The sequence below is a fragment of the Augochlora pura genome, chromosome 1 (assembly GCF_028453695.1).
Source record: "Augochlora pura isolate Apur16 chromosome 1, APUR_v2.2.1, whole genome shotgun sequence".
NCBI classification, from domain to species: Eukaryota; Metazoa; Arthropoda; class Insecta; order Hymenoptera; family Halictidae; genus Augochlora; species Augochlora pura.
In genome coordinates this window covers 12,465,912-12,484,129 of record NC_135772.1, presented here as the reverse complement: position 1 = coordinate 12,484,129, position 18,218 = coordinate 12,465,912, and the positions used below count along the sequence as shown (strand labels likewise).

The 18,218-nt window shown below is 36.4% G+C and overlaps 1 protein-coding gene and 2 non-coding genes across 3 annotated transcripts in view; 2 read left to right on the top strand and 1 right to left on the bottom strand.

Annotated features, from left to right (window-relative positions):
• LOC144478715 (uncharacterized) overlaps positions 1–18,218 on the bottom strand; it is a 113,617-nt gene that overhangs the window by 45,804 nt on the left and 49,595 nt on the right. The window contains exon 2 of the mRNA XM_078196924.1: positions 10,146–10,291. Coding sequence (XP_078053050.1) covers positions 10,146–10,290 — 145 coding nt within the window. The 5' untranslated portion in view covers position 10,291. The remainder of the gene's footprint in view (positions 1–10,145; positions 10,292–18,218) is intronic.
• Trnae-cuc (transfer RNA glutamic acid (anticodon CUC)) lies at positions 7,581–7,652 on the top strand. The gene has a single exon. It is a non-coding gene; the product is annotated as a tRNA-Glu (tRNA).
• Positions 9,372–9,443, top strand: Trnae-uuc (transfer RNA glutamic acid (anticodon UUC)). Its single transcript has one exon. It is a non-coding gene; the product is annotated as a tRNA-Glu (tRNA).

Genomic DNA, 18,218 nt, shown 5'->3' with positions numbered 1-18,218 from the left:
TATACCTTGGTGAAAGTAATATAGAACATAAACATCTATCTTGCAATCGGAATATGCAAGCAAGCCCGATACATTAAATTTCTCGTTACCACTCGAGCACAAAATTGTAATTATAATCATTTCAAGCTTGAATATAATTGACCAATATCCGATAGTTTATCGCCCCAGTACACCGTTCTTCACTGTTTCTGATAGTTTTATTTATGTCAGCTGAAAAGCCGCGCACACATATATCAAATATATCGAGATAACACGAAGCTGCATACGAAGTTCTTTATTCACTTCGCGCGCATCCGATATTTCATGTTCCTACGCCGCGAGAAAAAAATGTTTATTGGAAAACATGAAAAATTGATACCCCGACTTGGTAACTCTAGCAAGCTGCTAAAATACATCATCGTGAATGACGTCAAACTCAATCTCTATTCTGTACATAAACAGGTTAAAATAACACATTATCTTTTTTGACTCAACGAAAAAGTTTAATTTTGTACTTTTCGGGAAATATTCTTTCATCATCAGGGTCGAGAACATATTTTTATTGTTTCTTTCGTACGTTTTTACACATCTTTTTATTGTACCATATTATAAATAAAATTTCAATTGTAACAAAGCAAGTATTTCTACATCCGAACGAACTTAAACGAAGCAATTATATATACAATGAAAATATTCGATTCATTGTTATTTAACAGACCAGAAATATTTCATCGCTCATAATACAGGGATCTAGGGAAACAATAAAATAAAGGACACCGTCAGTTTACGGTTTTATGACTGTCGGCTTGCTATGATACTTTTATTCAGTTAGATTTACTTTTGCGTCGACCGTGGCAGTCGTCACAGATCATCCGACTCTACTGAATTGTTTAGAAGTAGTGCCAGTAAAATAAATATTTTTGAATCAAATTTTTTGTAGCGAAATACGGAACTATTGATAATGCTTCTTCACATTAAAAATGTACCCGTGTGCAAATGTTAATATTCATACATTATATTACAGAAACCAAGGTGCTCATCGAATTCAATTTGCCAATTAAAAAATTCCTTATTATTAAACCGGAATATAAATGTTTAAGTTCTTCCAGTTCAATTCTTGGATCAAAGAAAATGTTTTGGTTAAGAGAAAACATTTTAGAAGTTATACACATTTTTTAATAAAAATATCTCGTATTCAATAAATATATTTAAAGCTAATTAGGCCTGAAGTCAAACAAAAGGCATAGCAAATCGTCATTCACAGCAGCCGGCTACCGAAAATTGGGAAAAGGGACTGAAACAAGAGACTTACCAAAGATCGTTCATGCACGCAGACTTCTTTACTGGAAGCGTAACGCCAGAAAACCGAAACTAACAATCATTACGCTTCCACGAAATGAAACGATAGGGTTCGCCATGTAATGAATGTCACAAGAGGATGTAGGAAGCTGCGACCGACTCACGCGTGTTTTTGAAAGTGGGAAACGAGAAGCGCCGGTAACTACGGTAGAGCCTCATATGTTGGGATTACGAGGTTGCTCCCTTTTCATAGCTATCGAGCAGCTTGATCTCGCCCGCGTAGTTGCCTACGATCCTCGTGGCTGTTTGCAAAGTGTACTCTGCAATGGGCATCAGACGTGGGAGACACATACTCCGCACACGTCAAGCACAAACTTCGGGTCTCTCTCTGTTCACGTGTGTACAGAAACCTGTGCACGAGGTTATTGCCGCGTTTGCAACGATTCTACGATTGTGTATCCATACCTTTGGATGGAGTGATGACACACGACGGAATCAGGACGAAGGGCGAGAAAAGAAAGGAAAACTCTTTGCAACGGATCGGTGTTACGTTCTATCACATTACTCGAATTCTAATTAACACTAGAAAGACGGGAACTTGAAGACGGGAAAATGACTGCTTGTCGGCAATATAGGTATAACACACATATATATATATACCGGAAATGAAGGAGGGGGGGGGGGGGGAAAAAAAATAATGATTAATAAACGCATTTATATGTTGTAGAAAAAGTCACAAAATTATAAGAAGCTGTGTCATTATTTACATAATTATTTTTCTAATTGAAATTGAAAAGCAGTCAAAATGACTTGCTTAGGCAATCTAGTGTTAAGTCTCTTATTATTATTACTATTGAACGAATAAAGATATGTTTAAAGTATCAGATACATGAATATAATACATCATCAATAATCTTAAGATTATAGGTGAAGGAACTGTGTGACTCTACGGTCTTTTTATGAATCAAGTACAATATCAGTATTATTGAATTTTGAATCAAATCGTCCGAAAATAATATACGATGAAATCTACATAGATAAAGGTTGAAATTATCAAATCTTAACGGTGAGCTCAACCGAGAGTTATCAACGAACATACAAGTTTAACGTGTGACTGTGATTATCGTTTGTATCGATTAGCTATCGTTAGTATCGAAAGGATTAAGTTTCATTTGTGCGTGGGCGCAGCTTGCGTGACATCAAAACTGTGAACGATAATATTGTGACGATCATAGCGCCGCTAATATTCGACGGAATCGATTTCACGAGATTCTCCTAACGATCGAACAACAGCGTCATTCTATTTCGATCTCATTCGTCTATTTAAGCTTTCCTAAAAAGTGTAACACGAAAAACGGAATGTCTACGTAAAAATCATAGCTCGGATTGCAAGATAAAAGAAACTTTTGTACACGATTTTTGTATTGTACAACAGAATTTTGATGATGTATGTTAATTGTTCGTTTGACACTATTTTCAAAATTTTTCGTTTTGTTTAGGTAGAATATTAGAGTAGTAGAACATTTTTATTGTTGAAAGACCTCTGCTTCTAAAACGAAAAGCCTCTGTCAGAATCATGCTCAAGGAAATTATCATTATCCAGTGAGAAGCTCCCTTACATTGATCTTTTGCATGAAAAACATTCGATGATATTTATCTCCTACCCTACGTATACTGCTTCTTTAAACAATTACGCGAAAGGCAAGGAAGAAAGCAGAAGACCACCGCGGAATGTTCTGTTTCAGTCTCCTTTATAATCAAACATGGGTTTCGAACAAAGGGTTGGGCGGAATTGAACGTGTCAAAAAACCAACGATGCGAAAAGCAACATTGTACTTTGTTGATTATTTAGACGGGGCAAGCTGGTCGTTTATTCTTTCCGCGAAGAATGACTTCGCGAAGAAAGAGACACGCTTAGAAAACCGTGTCGGTGCGTGGTTTTCATAAGGGACCGTATTTACGGTGCGTCAAATGGTAACGCTTCGCCGACCATATTGTGCGAGGAACTTTATTAAAGTCGTACTTGCATATCACTCTCTGTTACGTTCATACCAGGTAGAACTTCGCGTGGAATTTCTGAATATGTCTAATTCAACGAATTCTCGTGTAGGACCGAGGAGACTTTCATTTTTACGGCGCAGTCTGTCTGCGAGCTGCCGCAAACAATTACATTACGTCTCGTAAAATATTCAACATTTTCAACGGCCAGATGCTACCGAAAACTGTAACACCATCAATGGAAACAACTTTTACTATATTCGCAAGTTACCAAAAGTATAAGTGTATAAAATAAGAGTAGTGCTAATTATAATATTGCAGTGGTACTAATTTGCTGTAATTCGTGACAGAATTCGTTCATAAAATAATCTTGATGTTATTTAAATTCGGTGAGCTTATAATTTATTGCAGCGGTTACACGTGATCGCGAGATATTTAATACGAGGTCTTAGCTATGCTTCATCTTCGAGATTATTTTTATCACAAAAATTATCCGGGATCGAATTTCTGTTCGGAGAGATTTTCCATAAATGATTCGATGATCGTGATGCGATTTTATCATTTATCACAATTAGAGCATCGATTAGCGAAAACCAGATTAATGAGACGGTCGATATCAGAATGTCGATAAACGAAAAATCAATTATCGGAACTTTGATTAACGGGTCATTCGCATATCCGGATAGTGTCTTGCTAAAAGAAAAGACGAGAGTTGAATAATGATGAGAAAATGGTCGGATGTCATTTTATGGAAATAAAAACAATTCAACACTAATTGATTCTTCGAAGAAAACTACAAAAACATAATTATTCCATTTGTGTCAAGATCTGTGGATAATAAAATAAAGTCAATAAGTTATTCGTCGTATCATTAAATATTAGGAAGATGCATGTAGTTTACGAAACTTAGAGATAACAAGAACTCATCTCCATTACATCACGCGTTTGTGTGGCTTTCTTCACCCAAACTTTACACAGCTGAAACTGCACTATTATCACTGCACCACTATAGTAACATCTATAGCTTCCACCGCAGCTCTAACATAAACATATGGTACGAAAGATAGAAAATCAAAGAAGAGGTTTGATAATATCGTTTTGCTTCAGGATAATCGAGATTTTGCTCAATATAAAAATAGTTAATATAAATTGAAAATCGATGTACATTTATAGTTTTAACATGGAAAGTTCACTTCATTCTTTTCTTTTGCTAATAACAACAGTACAACAGTTAAAATGAGTTTAACTGCAAACGTATTATTATGCCTGTTTTAATACATTACTTTGATTTTTCCAATGATAATACGGTTGCTAATTAAATAGTTTACTCCTACTTTAGTCTTTCAAATACCGATATCTATGGTTATAAAACCTATTATCCCGTTACATGAACTGCAGAAATTCAAAAAGCATGTAATGTAATAATGACTGGAATTCCACCTTTGTCGAGAAATGAACTTTCAAAACTGGCACAACGTAAACTTTTCGTTGCATCTGAGTTTGTTTTTAATCATCTCCAGTGTTCCAATAAAAATTCAAGAGAATGACTTATACAATGAATTATGCTAACGAAAAATATGTATTTATTTATTAATTATTAATACTGCACATTACAATTCTGCATAAAAAGATGTAGTAAAACGAATTTGTCTGAGTGATAATTCTTACTACAATCGATGGGAGTGAATAACTTGTTCAGGGATGATCAACACGTAATACCTGCACTAGACACCTTATAACCTAGTGTACAGCATATATGCAAGCTTTTGGAAGTGAAAAGTCCCTAAAATTGCTATCGCGGATATGCGATTCGTAAAACTGTAACCGGCCAATGATAACAATCGGGATATCCGCTCGGATGCTCAGCGGAATACCGAAGATGGGAATCCAGGATAAACACGAAGACGTTCCGAAACTGGTCCGATCCAGAAATCATGATGTTCGCGAGCTCGTCGGTCGCGGTCGGATGCAAGGACAAATCTTTGGCATCCGAGGCTCGAGGGCTCTGTATGCAGCAGGTAGTTCTCGTTATACTCGACCGTGAGTCATGCTATGCGAACGGTGGCATCGCATTCGCATGCAGGATGCCTCCTCGCAATTTCAAGAGGGACCCCGGAGAGTGGGAGGCTGAATTGCCGACATTGTAAACACGCCTATTAACCCGCGCGCGCGAGTCAAGAACCGCGCGGGCGAAGCGTATGCGAGCAACGCGTGCAATCCGCCTGCACAACTACTTCTGCACGGCCACCAGGAAGTGCACGGGGGAACACGTGTAACGGCCACTTTCATCAGCGACTTTTCCACACGCGGAAACAGAAATCTCTTGTATGTTAATTAAGGACAGAATCGAGCTCGCCGGCCGCTCGTAAATCCAAAGTTATTCAAACACCCGCGTCTCGCTTCGCGAAGCCCGATGATTACGCGCAGCAGGTGTTATGGACGCTGGACGATACGGGTGTTTCATTACCGCACGATACTATTTTTCGTAGCTCGTAAATACGAAATATTTGACGATAAATGTGGAATATTCATTGAAATACCGAGAAACCCAAAAAATTATCCAACAGCATAGACAGACGACTTCTACTATGTGAAAGATACTATGATGTGCAAGAAACGGTACCTGATCGTATACAGAACTCTGATTGGTTATGCAAGAATTACATATGAAGTCCTCTTTATGCTGAATTTTCTACTGTAGAACACATGATAATATTTTGCGAAGAAAGTGGAGTCACTCGAATTAATCAAACTACCCAATTACTAACGACTGTATTCCTTAAATTTTGTAATTCAATAAAATGCGGATTTTATAAATTTAGGAAAAAATTAAGTAGATGAAATAAAAAGGAATGTATGGATCAGGAAAAGTAAATAAAATAGATATCTAGCGCTTATGTTTTTAAATTGAAACAGATCGTTTTCAGTTTGCGTAAAGTTTAGCGATCGATAATTGTATGATGTAATTTAAATAGCAGAATAACAGGTTCTATACCAGAGCACGTTGCTGATCGCATAGCAGGAGTCGTATGCGCTGGACGAGACACGTTTCATTGTCCGCGATGATATTTTTTCGTAGCTCGGGGCGAGCGAGGATCGCGAGCTAGGTTTTTTCTCTTTAAAATATTTGTGGTTTCTCAAAACGTCACCGTGACCACTAAAGGCTTGCACACCTGCGGATCTTTTTGAAATGGTATCTTTTTCACGCAATTCGCTTTTCCACGGTTGCCTTTAACACGTTTTATTTGCTTTTACACGATGCACGTTTCAACATCGCTTTCACGGGAATTTTCAACACGTTTTATTTGCATACGTGGACAGAGGATGTTTCCCAGCGATAGAAGTGTTTTTACAGTATAAGAAAATGTAGTCGTTGCTGTGTAATGGAAAGCGACGAGGAATGAAATACCCAGTTTTGAAAAAGAATTTATTTATTTTCCTGAACACGTTGCCTTTTAAATTTGTATATTTTCCTGAACACATTGCATTCTGAATTTGTTAATTCTCCTGAACACATTGCATTCTGAATTTGTTCATTCTCTTGAACACATCGCCTTTCTTTCATATGTTGGTTCGACAAAATGTTCGTGGAAGTGAATATTAGGTACATACACTAAACAACTTATTCACTAATTAATTTAATTCGGAATGAACGAAGATATTAAGAAAAAAGATACAATAAAATATAATAAATTCACGAAGAACGACTACAACTAGAAATTTAAAGTATAAGGTAAAAGTAATCAATTTTGCAAGATAAAATCATTCTATCTTTCGAGGACATCTTCTGCAAGTAAACAAAATTATGGCAAAGTAATCATGAAATGGATATTAACCCCATGATATAGTTTCCAATTTAAAGTACAATAATCTTTTCCTGAAGCATTCTTCTTATTTAAAAACAAGCACTTTGTAGCGCCCAGTCGTGCGCACAAGAGAAAGTCTCTTCTTCGTGCAAACAACGAACGTAATTTACCACTCTCGTTCGACGAAGCCATTTTTGAGTCGACACTTTCCAGATCTTTGCAACGCATGTTTATTAGAGTCTTTTCCGAAGGTCCTCAATAGCAAACAGAGACCGTCGTAAATTAAGGGATTATCTGAAGGGTACTTGAGCCGGACGCGCATCGACTTTCGTGCACGTGGGTTCGGCGCGGGTGGCCTGAAGAAAAGTCCCACGTTCGCACGGTAAAACAACGTCCGATAATATTCGAGTTAAATTTCGCGTGATATATATTTATTATGAATTATGTTGAAAATTAAATAATTCCGTTTCTTTCAAATCTTCGAAATAGTCGAATATATCCGGTATGGTCTAGTGGCTAGGATACCTGGCTCTCACCCAGGAGGCTCGGGTTCGATTCCCGGTACCGGAATATAATTTTTGTTTTTTTCTTTGAATGTTCCGAGTGCTGTATTTTTTCACAGGGTTGAAATAACCATATTTCATACTTTTTATTTTCTTCTTTCATCGTTTCAAAAGTGTGCTAATAAAATTTTCTGATTACCTAAACATATAACACGCAACGAACATTATTTTTCATTAATATACATATTATCTTGTATTTTGATTCATTTATAATTGTAAATCGAAAGTTTTTCGTATTTTCAGCTCGCAGAGGCAGTAAAAATAACAAAAGAAACCTTCGTCTCATATTCATCAAACTCAACACTATCCAGTTACCATTTCTTTATCCCTCGACAACATCAGAACTCCATATCCTATATCAATAGTTCTAGGCGTATACTTCGATTATATAACAATAGATCAGGTTAATTTTTCGCATTATTGAAGTCTTTGACATTTAATCTAATCCCGTGCGAAAAGTAGTTCCAACTCTCGAAAATCATAGTCTACAAAGAATCAAGTTACTACAACCTGATTTATACAACATTATCAATCAATTGACGATGTTCAAAGCTGTTTCAACTAATTCGATAATTTAACATCTCTCAATTTTAATCAAAAGCCTTGCCCAACTAGACAGGAAGATAAATACTTCGATGCTAAAGCTTCTGTAACCGAATACATTTCTACACCTGATATGATAGTTTCCGAATGCTTGCCCCGCAAACTTTGACCCCAAGTTAAGGAAGCAGTATTAGAAAGTAGTCGGCTCTCCTGGCAGAATGAATCGGGTGGCAACGAGTGCGGATTCAACGGTACCTTGACGGTCACGTTTCTCCACGCCCTGTGATTATTGAATATTTAACGGCGACCAGCCAGCGCTTAACTTCCGGATTCGACAGCGCGAACCGTAATCGGCTGTGATCGTGCGATTTAACACCGCTCTGAATAGCCTTTGTCTTGAGATTTAGTGTTATCGATCCACGCCGGGGTTGCAGCCTTTATAATATACCAATCTGGCTGCCATTTTGCACCATTTAGTGTCGCCGAGCTCTCCTCGTTTATTGCCGAGCTATCGCCTCACGCGTAACAGATATTTATCTATTCTGGTGATAACCTCTATCTAATAATGGCTCGCGGAAACACCGAAAATACTTGCTCGACGGCAAAGTCGCATGCTAAGCTATTACACTGATTCACCGAAGATGCGCCACGTGACGTTCCGCATTAACGAGGCTTCACGTAATCTTGCAATTAAGTCGACATTAACGTTTCAAATTTATGGCACACAAATAAAATGACGCGGAAGTAGGTTTCTATTGTTTTCATTGTTTTATTTTTATTATTATTATTATTATTATTGCGAACAATAATTCTGTATACATAGTCATATTTTTATTTCTAGCATATATTAATATAAGCCACGTCCATTTTGACACACGGTTTTTAGAGATATTTTTTTTATCATTATTTTTAAGATTTTTTCAAATGTGTAAATATTTTTTAGTGGAAGAACCATATGTTACAAAAAAGACAGTGTTTATTTGCGTCACAGAGTGTACTAGTATATTTTAGATATCTTTTTTAGTATAAGATAAATTAGGTATAGTAACATTATCATGGTTCGGGAATCAATTTTTGTTTTATTATGAAACGATGAATTAAAAGTTGTTTATGATTGAATGTATTAAAAGAGATGAGTTGAATCTGAAACTGATAAACTGTATACGAAGAAGACCTTCCACAGTCCGGTATGGTCTAGTGGCTAGGATACCTGGCTTTCACCCAGGAGGCTCGGGTTCGATTCCCGGTACCGGAATGTTTATTTTTTGCTTGATTTCTTGTATCTTTATATTATTATTGTTTCTGGATTACATCCAGTTATTGAAAAAATTATTTTGCAATTTTTACAACTTGAAAGAATTATATTAACTATATATCTTTTCCTTGCATATATGGTAACTTACACGATCTATGATAACTTACAATAAAGTTTTACTTTTTGTAACACGAATTATTTTTAGTTATTGAAATGCTTTCATTTATAACTAAATACCTAATATGTATTTTTAATATCGAATAACAAGTAACATTGCAAATAACATTTGATTACCTCCGATATAATACATTGTCGCGTTAAATTCCGATCACTAATTTTATGTGTTAGAATTTATTTTCATCATTTTTTTTCAGCTAAATATATAAATGACTAAACAATGCAAAAACATAATTTTTTATAGATTGTTACAATCGGTACTCTTGTATAATATCTATTCGAGCCACGACCTCTTGCAGGTTAATTGGTCGGTATTGGTAACAATCACTATAAGTCGATATAAAACTTTGAAATCCGATTTGTTTCACTGAGGTTTATTACGTGAAAATTGTTCTGCAGTTCTCGAAGTAAATAAAGCTTCTGCATTCATTGTTCTCGCAATATTTAAAAATAGCGTGAATTTTTGTAACTGCGAATGATAGATCCACTTTTGAATACTATGAATATGAATGAAAATATTCTTACTTGAAAGGAAGAGGTCCTGGAGGGCCTGGGCAGCCTGGCACAGGAGAGCCCATGTTTCGGCCGCTGCTAGACCTGTTCCCCGTAGAGCAAGGACATCCCCTGCCACAACAGCGAGACCAGGTCCTGCGCTGAGGTCGGTTTGCATCCTGCAAAGAAATTGCAAACATTAAACACACGACGATTACAACAAAATCTGCAATGTTACGATAGAGATTATATAGTACAAATTAATTATTTTACCTTACTTTTTTTATACGACGCAAACTTATTTTCGAAGTTAACAAAATTACTACGTAAACAAACTACGGTGAAATAATAGTAATAGTAATAATAATAATGATGATAATAACAAGAAAACATTACTTTAAAATGTATAACAGGACTGGACTGAAAAATGGAGATGCTGTATATTACAACGTTTTTTTGTGCAGTACTTATTGTATAATATATTATTTTTAAGGATATTTTGCATTATATAAATTACTTGTTTATTTATGTAGTCATTATCAAATTAATTATTTTCCTAATAGATTCAAGGCAGAGGAAGTAAACATCTTGTATTAAATCCAAGTATGTACATTAATCAAATGTTGGATTAATATTAAATACTTCGTAAATCACGAAACAGCTTAATCATGCGCTAAATCGTAAGATCTCGAAATCTCTAAAAACGTAGATAAGAAAACTAATGCTGATTAAAAGAGTTTACAATTGATACTTCTATTTTGTCCCCGTTTTTCTCTCGTAACTACAACGACGCCGCATTAATTAATGCTCCGTCGTTCCCATGGAAGTCTCGCTAATTACTCCGCTCCTTCTCAGCGTTACAAAATGTTCGTAACCACTCCAACTTCCATAAATTTTGCAGATCATACACTTAAGCTGTTTAAAAATACTCTTCTCGTTCTATCTTACATCGTTATTAGCTATTTATTTATTAGTGACATCTGTTCCACGTCTACGTTACTTTCTTCGCTACTTGAATAAGATAAAAATTGTATGAAATGAAACAAAATTGTACTATAAATGTGTATCCATAATTGAAATATTAAGAAATGATTATAAAGCACAAACGTGTTATAACTTACTAAAGACAGCATTTCTACAAATGTTAATGAACATTGTGGTAAAAGATTTGATGGTTGTTTAACTTGGAAATATAATAGCCTTTATTTCTAAGTATTAATAATATCTATATACGGTCTATATATGGTTTGGTTTAGTATGAATTCTTCAAGACTTCACGTGTGCTCGTCTCAAACTGGGAGAGAGAGTGTCACGTCCTCGAAGCCGCTAGCACGTTCCCCATGCCACCCCGTTGCGTCAGCGAGCCTAACTTCGAGGAACCATCCAGCCTATCAGTTTTCCACGAAGTTATCTAGATCTCCAGTGCAGGGGAACGCCTTCATAAATATACGTTCCACAACATATATACCACAATGAAAGTAATTCTTACACTGGAGATGTTATGCATTTGTGACAAAATAGAGTAGAAATTGATCTAAAGCAGAAGAACAATTAAATCGATGTATTCTCTCTTGAACTAGTTAAAATGATTAAAGGAAGAACAAAATGTATATCTAGCTTCTAATGTCTTGAAATTAAGGCAGAGAACTTTTATTTTACAGAAAGGTCCGCAGTCTACTGTGGGAATGTTCGTGTTGAGGAATAAATTACAAAGTCTTTTAGTGACGACACGGAGATTTTTGTATTTCCTGAAACGCGCGCAGCAAAATGTGTAAAAGCGACATATAACCTTGACAAACTGGCGTTGCGCGATGTTCTGCAGGATCTCCGAAACCCAGAATCCTCCGACGCGTTCGAAAGTTATTTATTTCTGCCCTCTCGACAAGGGTAAAACGTGTCTAAGAAGGAGATTACGTCTTCTGCGCAAAAATTTTTTCTCACGCCATTTAGTAACGCAGCGAGCCTTTCCTGATTGCGGGGGGCCAGCTATTAGATATGTTCAAGTGCCTGGTCCCCGGACATGTTCTGATGCCGGGGTTCCGGCACGGTCGAACCTGGTTGCCAGATGCTGACATCCCTGTCATAAAAACAGTTCGCTACGTGCCGATACAAAGCAGCCTAAAAAATTGCCTGCTTGGTGACGGTACTGGTCACCGAAGGCAGCCGCTACAATAATAATCTACAATTATTATATACTATAACTTAATCTAGATAATATTACAATAGGACACATTGCTAATAACCTGCGAAATGTCGATGCGACCCTGTATCTCTGACAAAACCATATTGATAGACTATATCTACTCCTTCTCTGTAATCATTAATTTTTATAACCCATTATAAACGAGGTATCAAATTGTTACACCGATTATGAGATGAATATAATACACTAACATATTTATTAAACAATTTTTTATTACAGACAATTCACTACATTATGAGCGCTACATTATAATTATTTTAATGTCAAGATTCGACTGAAAAATGTATAGTTACGAGACATCCGACGTCATTCACGCAGCGTCGGGTTAAATTAAAAATTATGCGGTCGTAATGAGACTTCTTTCGCAGACGAATCTCGTTCAAGCATTTACGTTCGTTATCGATTTTTCATCCGTAGACAATACGTCCAGAGTCTGCCTCGGAACAAGCTGCGAACAGAGGCTGGCTCCGGTGAAACAAGATTGAGGCAACGTGTCGCCCAGCCAGTCGAGAACAAGCAAATGTAAACAGGCCGGGGCGTGCATATTGGATGTATCGGGCTTGTTGAGCACACAGCTTCGATTATTTCGATCTCTTTTGTTCGACGCGTCGTTTCCGCTCCACTTCGTCCTGAGAAACGCGCAACCGTTAAACACGACTTCTTAATTAATTCGATCGCGGCTGGCCAATCGAATTTGTAACCAGAGCCAAAGTTACAATCACAACCCCTTTGCCACAACAGATCTATTTTTCTTGCAAAAATCAAATTCGTTTGTTTACGTTCAAGCGTCATTAATCGAAATACGTAAGAAGATTATAAAGAACAGATGATTAACTGAATGCTCGTTATAGACGTAGACAAAGATAACGAGAATGGTAAGACAGAACATGCAACCCTGTAATTATAAAACATGAAATGAATACGAACTGCGGCGGAACGCGAACAATGGATAAAATGACTAATGCGGAAGATCCGCGGTGATTGCGGTCCCCCTCGACATTTTAGTTTTCGGGCGAGCTTTAATTCCAAACTTTTCGGCCGATACCGATCATTCTTTATGTGTACGTTTTAAATGCAAACGCTGGAAAGTTATCGCTCGGCCTCGGTCGATGGGGGGTGGGACTTCGGGGTCCCAGTATTTGCAGAACGCTCGTCAAAGCGCTTACATCCGGAGTAATTTCAACTGGCGGAAAGGATCGAAGGAACTTTTGGAAAGTATTAGTCCTCTTCGCGACAAATATATCTGGCGGAACTATTTTTTACTTTAGTTTCAGGTATTGGTCCGTCGAAAATTATTTATTGTATAAAATGCTTTTTATTACACAATACTAACCTGTTATTGTTTGTAAATCCCACAGAACTCCGCGGTAATATAAAAAACAGCACGAGCGACGTAGGGTAACAATAACAGCAATTGTTTCTTAATAATATCGTACAACAACTTCATACGACTTAAAGAACAACGATGACAACTACAACAACAACAACGACCATACTAATACGACAATATACAACGACGACAATCGTGACAACGCACAAGTTTGCAGAGTGATATTTCGCATTTCGTTTTAATATGCCATATTGTGGTTTCCACAGTGCATAATATTTTAGGCAATATTTGATACATTTGTTCCCTATAATTCATTCAGCTCTGGTAGAATCCAGCTGTGTCGTATCACTCATTATGAAACATCCTGTAGAGTACTTACGCTACTACAACGAAATGAATATCGCAAAACATGTACATATCAACATGGTTACTTCCGTCCCATTAACCTCAATGTCCCATTTTCACATTTTCAGCTCGTTCCTAATGTAGCAGCGATACTCAAGGATTCATATAATTACGTCTCGGTACTTTTTGATAAGAAGGTCGGTCTCCTTTCAATTAAATGCAAAACGCACTAATATCTTCATTAGGGATTTTAGATTCGTCACACGACTGTAGTATTTAGGTTCCGGCAGTTTTAAATTGTCGCACGTTATACATACATAGGGCGACAGAAAAACTCCGTGTATGGAATATTTGTATAATGTTCATAAAATCTTTTAGTACATATTATCGTGTTTCCTGCGTCACAAAATTTTTTGTATACTCGTAAGTTTTGTATACTCAAAGATCGTACAAAAAAAAAACCGATTGCACGTAATTGTCATTTCGCTGCATTTCGCACCTCGGGGCGAAAGTCTAAGAAATAAAGTGGATATTGTCTCCGGTGTGACTGTTCTCGTTAACGTCAACGAGAATTTCATCGAGGATTTCGTAGGTGATAGTTCGCAGGCGAAGACGGGAATGCGCGGTCGTTACGAACGATCGAGAAGGAAGGCTGTTTAATTAGAAGACAATCCGTTAATGGCAATACCGTTGGAGTGCCCCGACTAATTCCGCGAAATTTCACCGGGGAACGAATCAAACGACGGACTTTTCATAGAATTCCTACGGACGATCGTAATCGAATGATCGGCAATTCCGCTGCTGTAATTTTTCCAATACGCATCCGACAGTGCGTCGCTGATGCTTATTAAAAAATTATAGGGCACGAGGGTTGACGCGACGAACAGGAAATTCGTCTGTGCGTTTTAACAATTCAGGTGCACGCATTTGGGTTTGAAAAAATCGATTTCGTGTTTTCCAGGCATTTTTTCCTGTAAGCGATAATGTCCGACTTAAGATTAGGATTACTAGATTCCGGATTTTATGCAACTATGAGAGAAATGTTCACTTGAAACTCAGTATAATAGAAAGATTAGAAGACTTTAAGAATACCGCTTTTTCAACCTATGACGCATATCAAGAGAGAAAGCGAATTACTATTTTACGTTAGTTTTTTGAAATTGAGGTGGGTTATTTATATTTTGCATAAAGATCCGCAGTCTAAAGATAACTGATTCGCAGATTTTCATACATTTATGGTACATGAAAGTTTGTAAATTACGAGAAGTAAATGTAAATATTTGGCAAATAGTAGGATAATAATTAATAAAAATGGGAATGTGCATAGAGACTCGAAGTGTGATGATTACACAAAAACTATTACGTTTACAGAAACCATTTTGTAGCAGATACTCGTTTTATTAAAAAAAAATGAATAAACTATGAAACGTATTGATTAATGATACTGGAACGTGATCTTGATGATACCAAAACAAAATGTGTTATGTTTTAAACGGTACAAATATCTAGCAAAATATTTCTTACTAGAGAGAATCTTGCAGCATAAATGACGAGATAATGCAAGGTGACAAGTTAATAGAGTATTATACATTACAATCGCGTATTTCAGCCGGAAGCTAAAAGCTTGTATACTATAATATTAAAGCATTTTTTAAGGCTTTTATCCGCATAAGCGTCGCGAACCACTGAAGCAAATAAGATCTGATTATATTTAATAACTTACTAAAAAAAGCAAATATTTGATATCAAGCTTCAACCTTTCATTTTGACTGAAGCAGATAATGAGGGGGAAAGCAGATTATGCCGTCCTCGCGCCATTTTCTGTATTCAATTACATATAAAAATTCATGATGAGGTACAGGGAGATATAAAAATACAGAAATATTTTTCCCTGAATATGCGTCGCTTTGGTTCAGTAAAGCTACGCGTTATTTAATATCTTTTTATAAATAATTCACCAATTTAATCCAAATCCTTGCCTGTGTAAATTTAAAATTGTTTTCAAATTTTAGAATATATCATTTAGTTATTTTTGAGAAGATTAATCTCAGATTATATGGTCCTTATATTTTGTTATGTATTTTTTATTAAATACTATCAATGAAAAAACATATAACGTAAAAATGTTACAATATTTGTTACATAATGAGTCTATTAACTTGATACACGCGAATTTCACGAGCAAGAGCTCAAATCTAATACTTCCGAAGAATTCTGGATGGATGTGAGAGATAACAAGTGAGTGAAAACGGAGGATGGGGCACATTGGGGACACATGGGGCAAAACAGGCACATTGCCATATATAACTATATAAAGAAAAACGTAAATGTGCATGCTGCGATAAGTGTAAAAAACTAGTTTGTCGAGCATTTCGTTTCATTCTATGAGGAAAATATGAAGAGAACATTGTTTAAATATATTCTTCATTGTTTTCAACGAAATAAGTTAGGAAAAGAAATCGTTTGCCTCTTATTCTATTGATTTTTTAAAATATCTCAAGTGATATTTGTCTCGATGTAATTATACAAGTAGATTTGCCTGGAAAGTACAATTGTCGAAAAGATTTCATCCAATGTATTCCTTTTGGTGAATATTCAATAACTTAAGGAAGTAAGACAGTTCAAAATTAGATCGACACGTTCAGTTTTGAATGTCCGAGTAACTTCGCCGAGGAAAAACAGTTTTTAGTGTTCTGAAACTGGCACGATTCTTAAAACTTCCTATCAAACTTTAAGTGTTGCGCTGTGCGACTTCCGGAGGCTGAATTTCAATTGCAAGAATGAACAGTAAAATATAATTATCGAGGCTCGAAAATTACTTACGAATTTAAGAAGTTATCATTAAGAGGTTGCTGCCCACCGCTTTTCATACTCTCGTAAATTAATCAGCGCGATAAACATCAGCATAAACAGAACAAACATTCATGCAATAACAGTTCCGTATACTACTTAGAATATAGCAAATTTTTATTAGTTAGGAAAGATTCTAACTATCACATTAATTTTCGATAATTAAAGGGATGGAATCGTGTGACGCAGCTTTAATGTCAAAATCTGAATATTAATCCAATGAAATATTGTAATCAAGAGATCGCAGATAATAATTGGATTGGAAGATAAAGTACGCAATAATTTACGCTAGCGTCCAATCACGCTTTACTGAATTAATGTATGATTTCCTTAATTACTGGTTGACTTGTACAGAGCTGATAAACTAGTTAAACAGATGAAATCTTGTTGTTGGGCCAGTCAGCTGGCAGCGAATGAAAAGCCTTTCGAAATTGATGCATATCAATTCCCGTGTATCCTACACGTTCTGCAATATATTCCTGCCCGCCATTTCAGAGATTGATTATGAATTATACCATCAACCTAATTGATGTTTACTATGCATTTTAAAAAAGATCTTAATCGCGCAGGAGAACGTGTGATCTAATTTACGTATGTGATAAGCGTGTAGAATTTAATTATACTTATTATGTTGTTTAGGTGAATGTTTTTATTTTGATCTAAACTTGTCTAAATAAAAAACATAATGATTCTTTATATGACTTCGAAATTGTTCCTGTGCGATAAGAAATCGTTGTCTTCGTTATCTTCCCATTCATTTCAACAGAATGAAATAATACTAAACAGTAACAAGAGGATAATATCTTCACCTAATTTCACGATTTCGAGTCTGATTGAAAACGTTTTACCAAGACTATGAAAATATTTAAATGTTTCGTATCTCTTGTCTCGTTCTTCGTAAAGATCATAGCGAAAGACGAATTGTTGTTCAATCGCTCTAAAAGTGGCTCGCAAAATTAAATCGGTTGAATATCAAAACTGTTACAATCTTCGCACTATCAAGGTTTGCGGTTTCAGTGTCGCGTTTGTGTTCCATTATTCGTTTTAAAACTGGCCCCTATCGACGACAGAGTAAAAGCAATGATATTAGTATCGTCGAAAAGGCTCAGGATTGTGGAAAACGGTGAAAACTCGCTCGCACATTAAAGCGAACGAGAACGGGCGAGGGCGCGCGCGCGCGCGTCTGCGTCCGTCAGTCAGCAGGAATTTAAATTTCAGCTTGGTTGTGCACTGACGCGCGTTCGGCCGTTCGATCCAAAATGAAAAATTACTAGCCGACCCATGTGCACGCGAAGTTGTCACCGACCTGGGCTCGTCATTTCATACAACGTGCAATCGGTCGAACAAAAAAAAATCGCGGCAAACACCGCGGATCCGA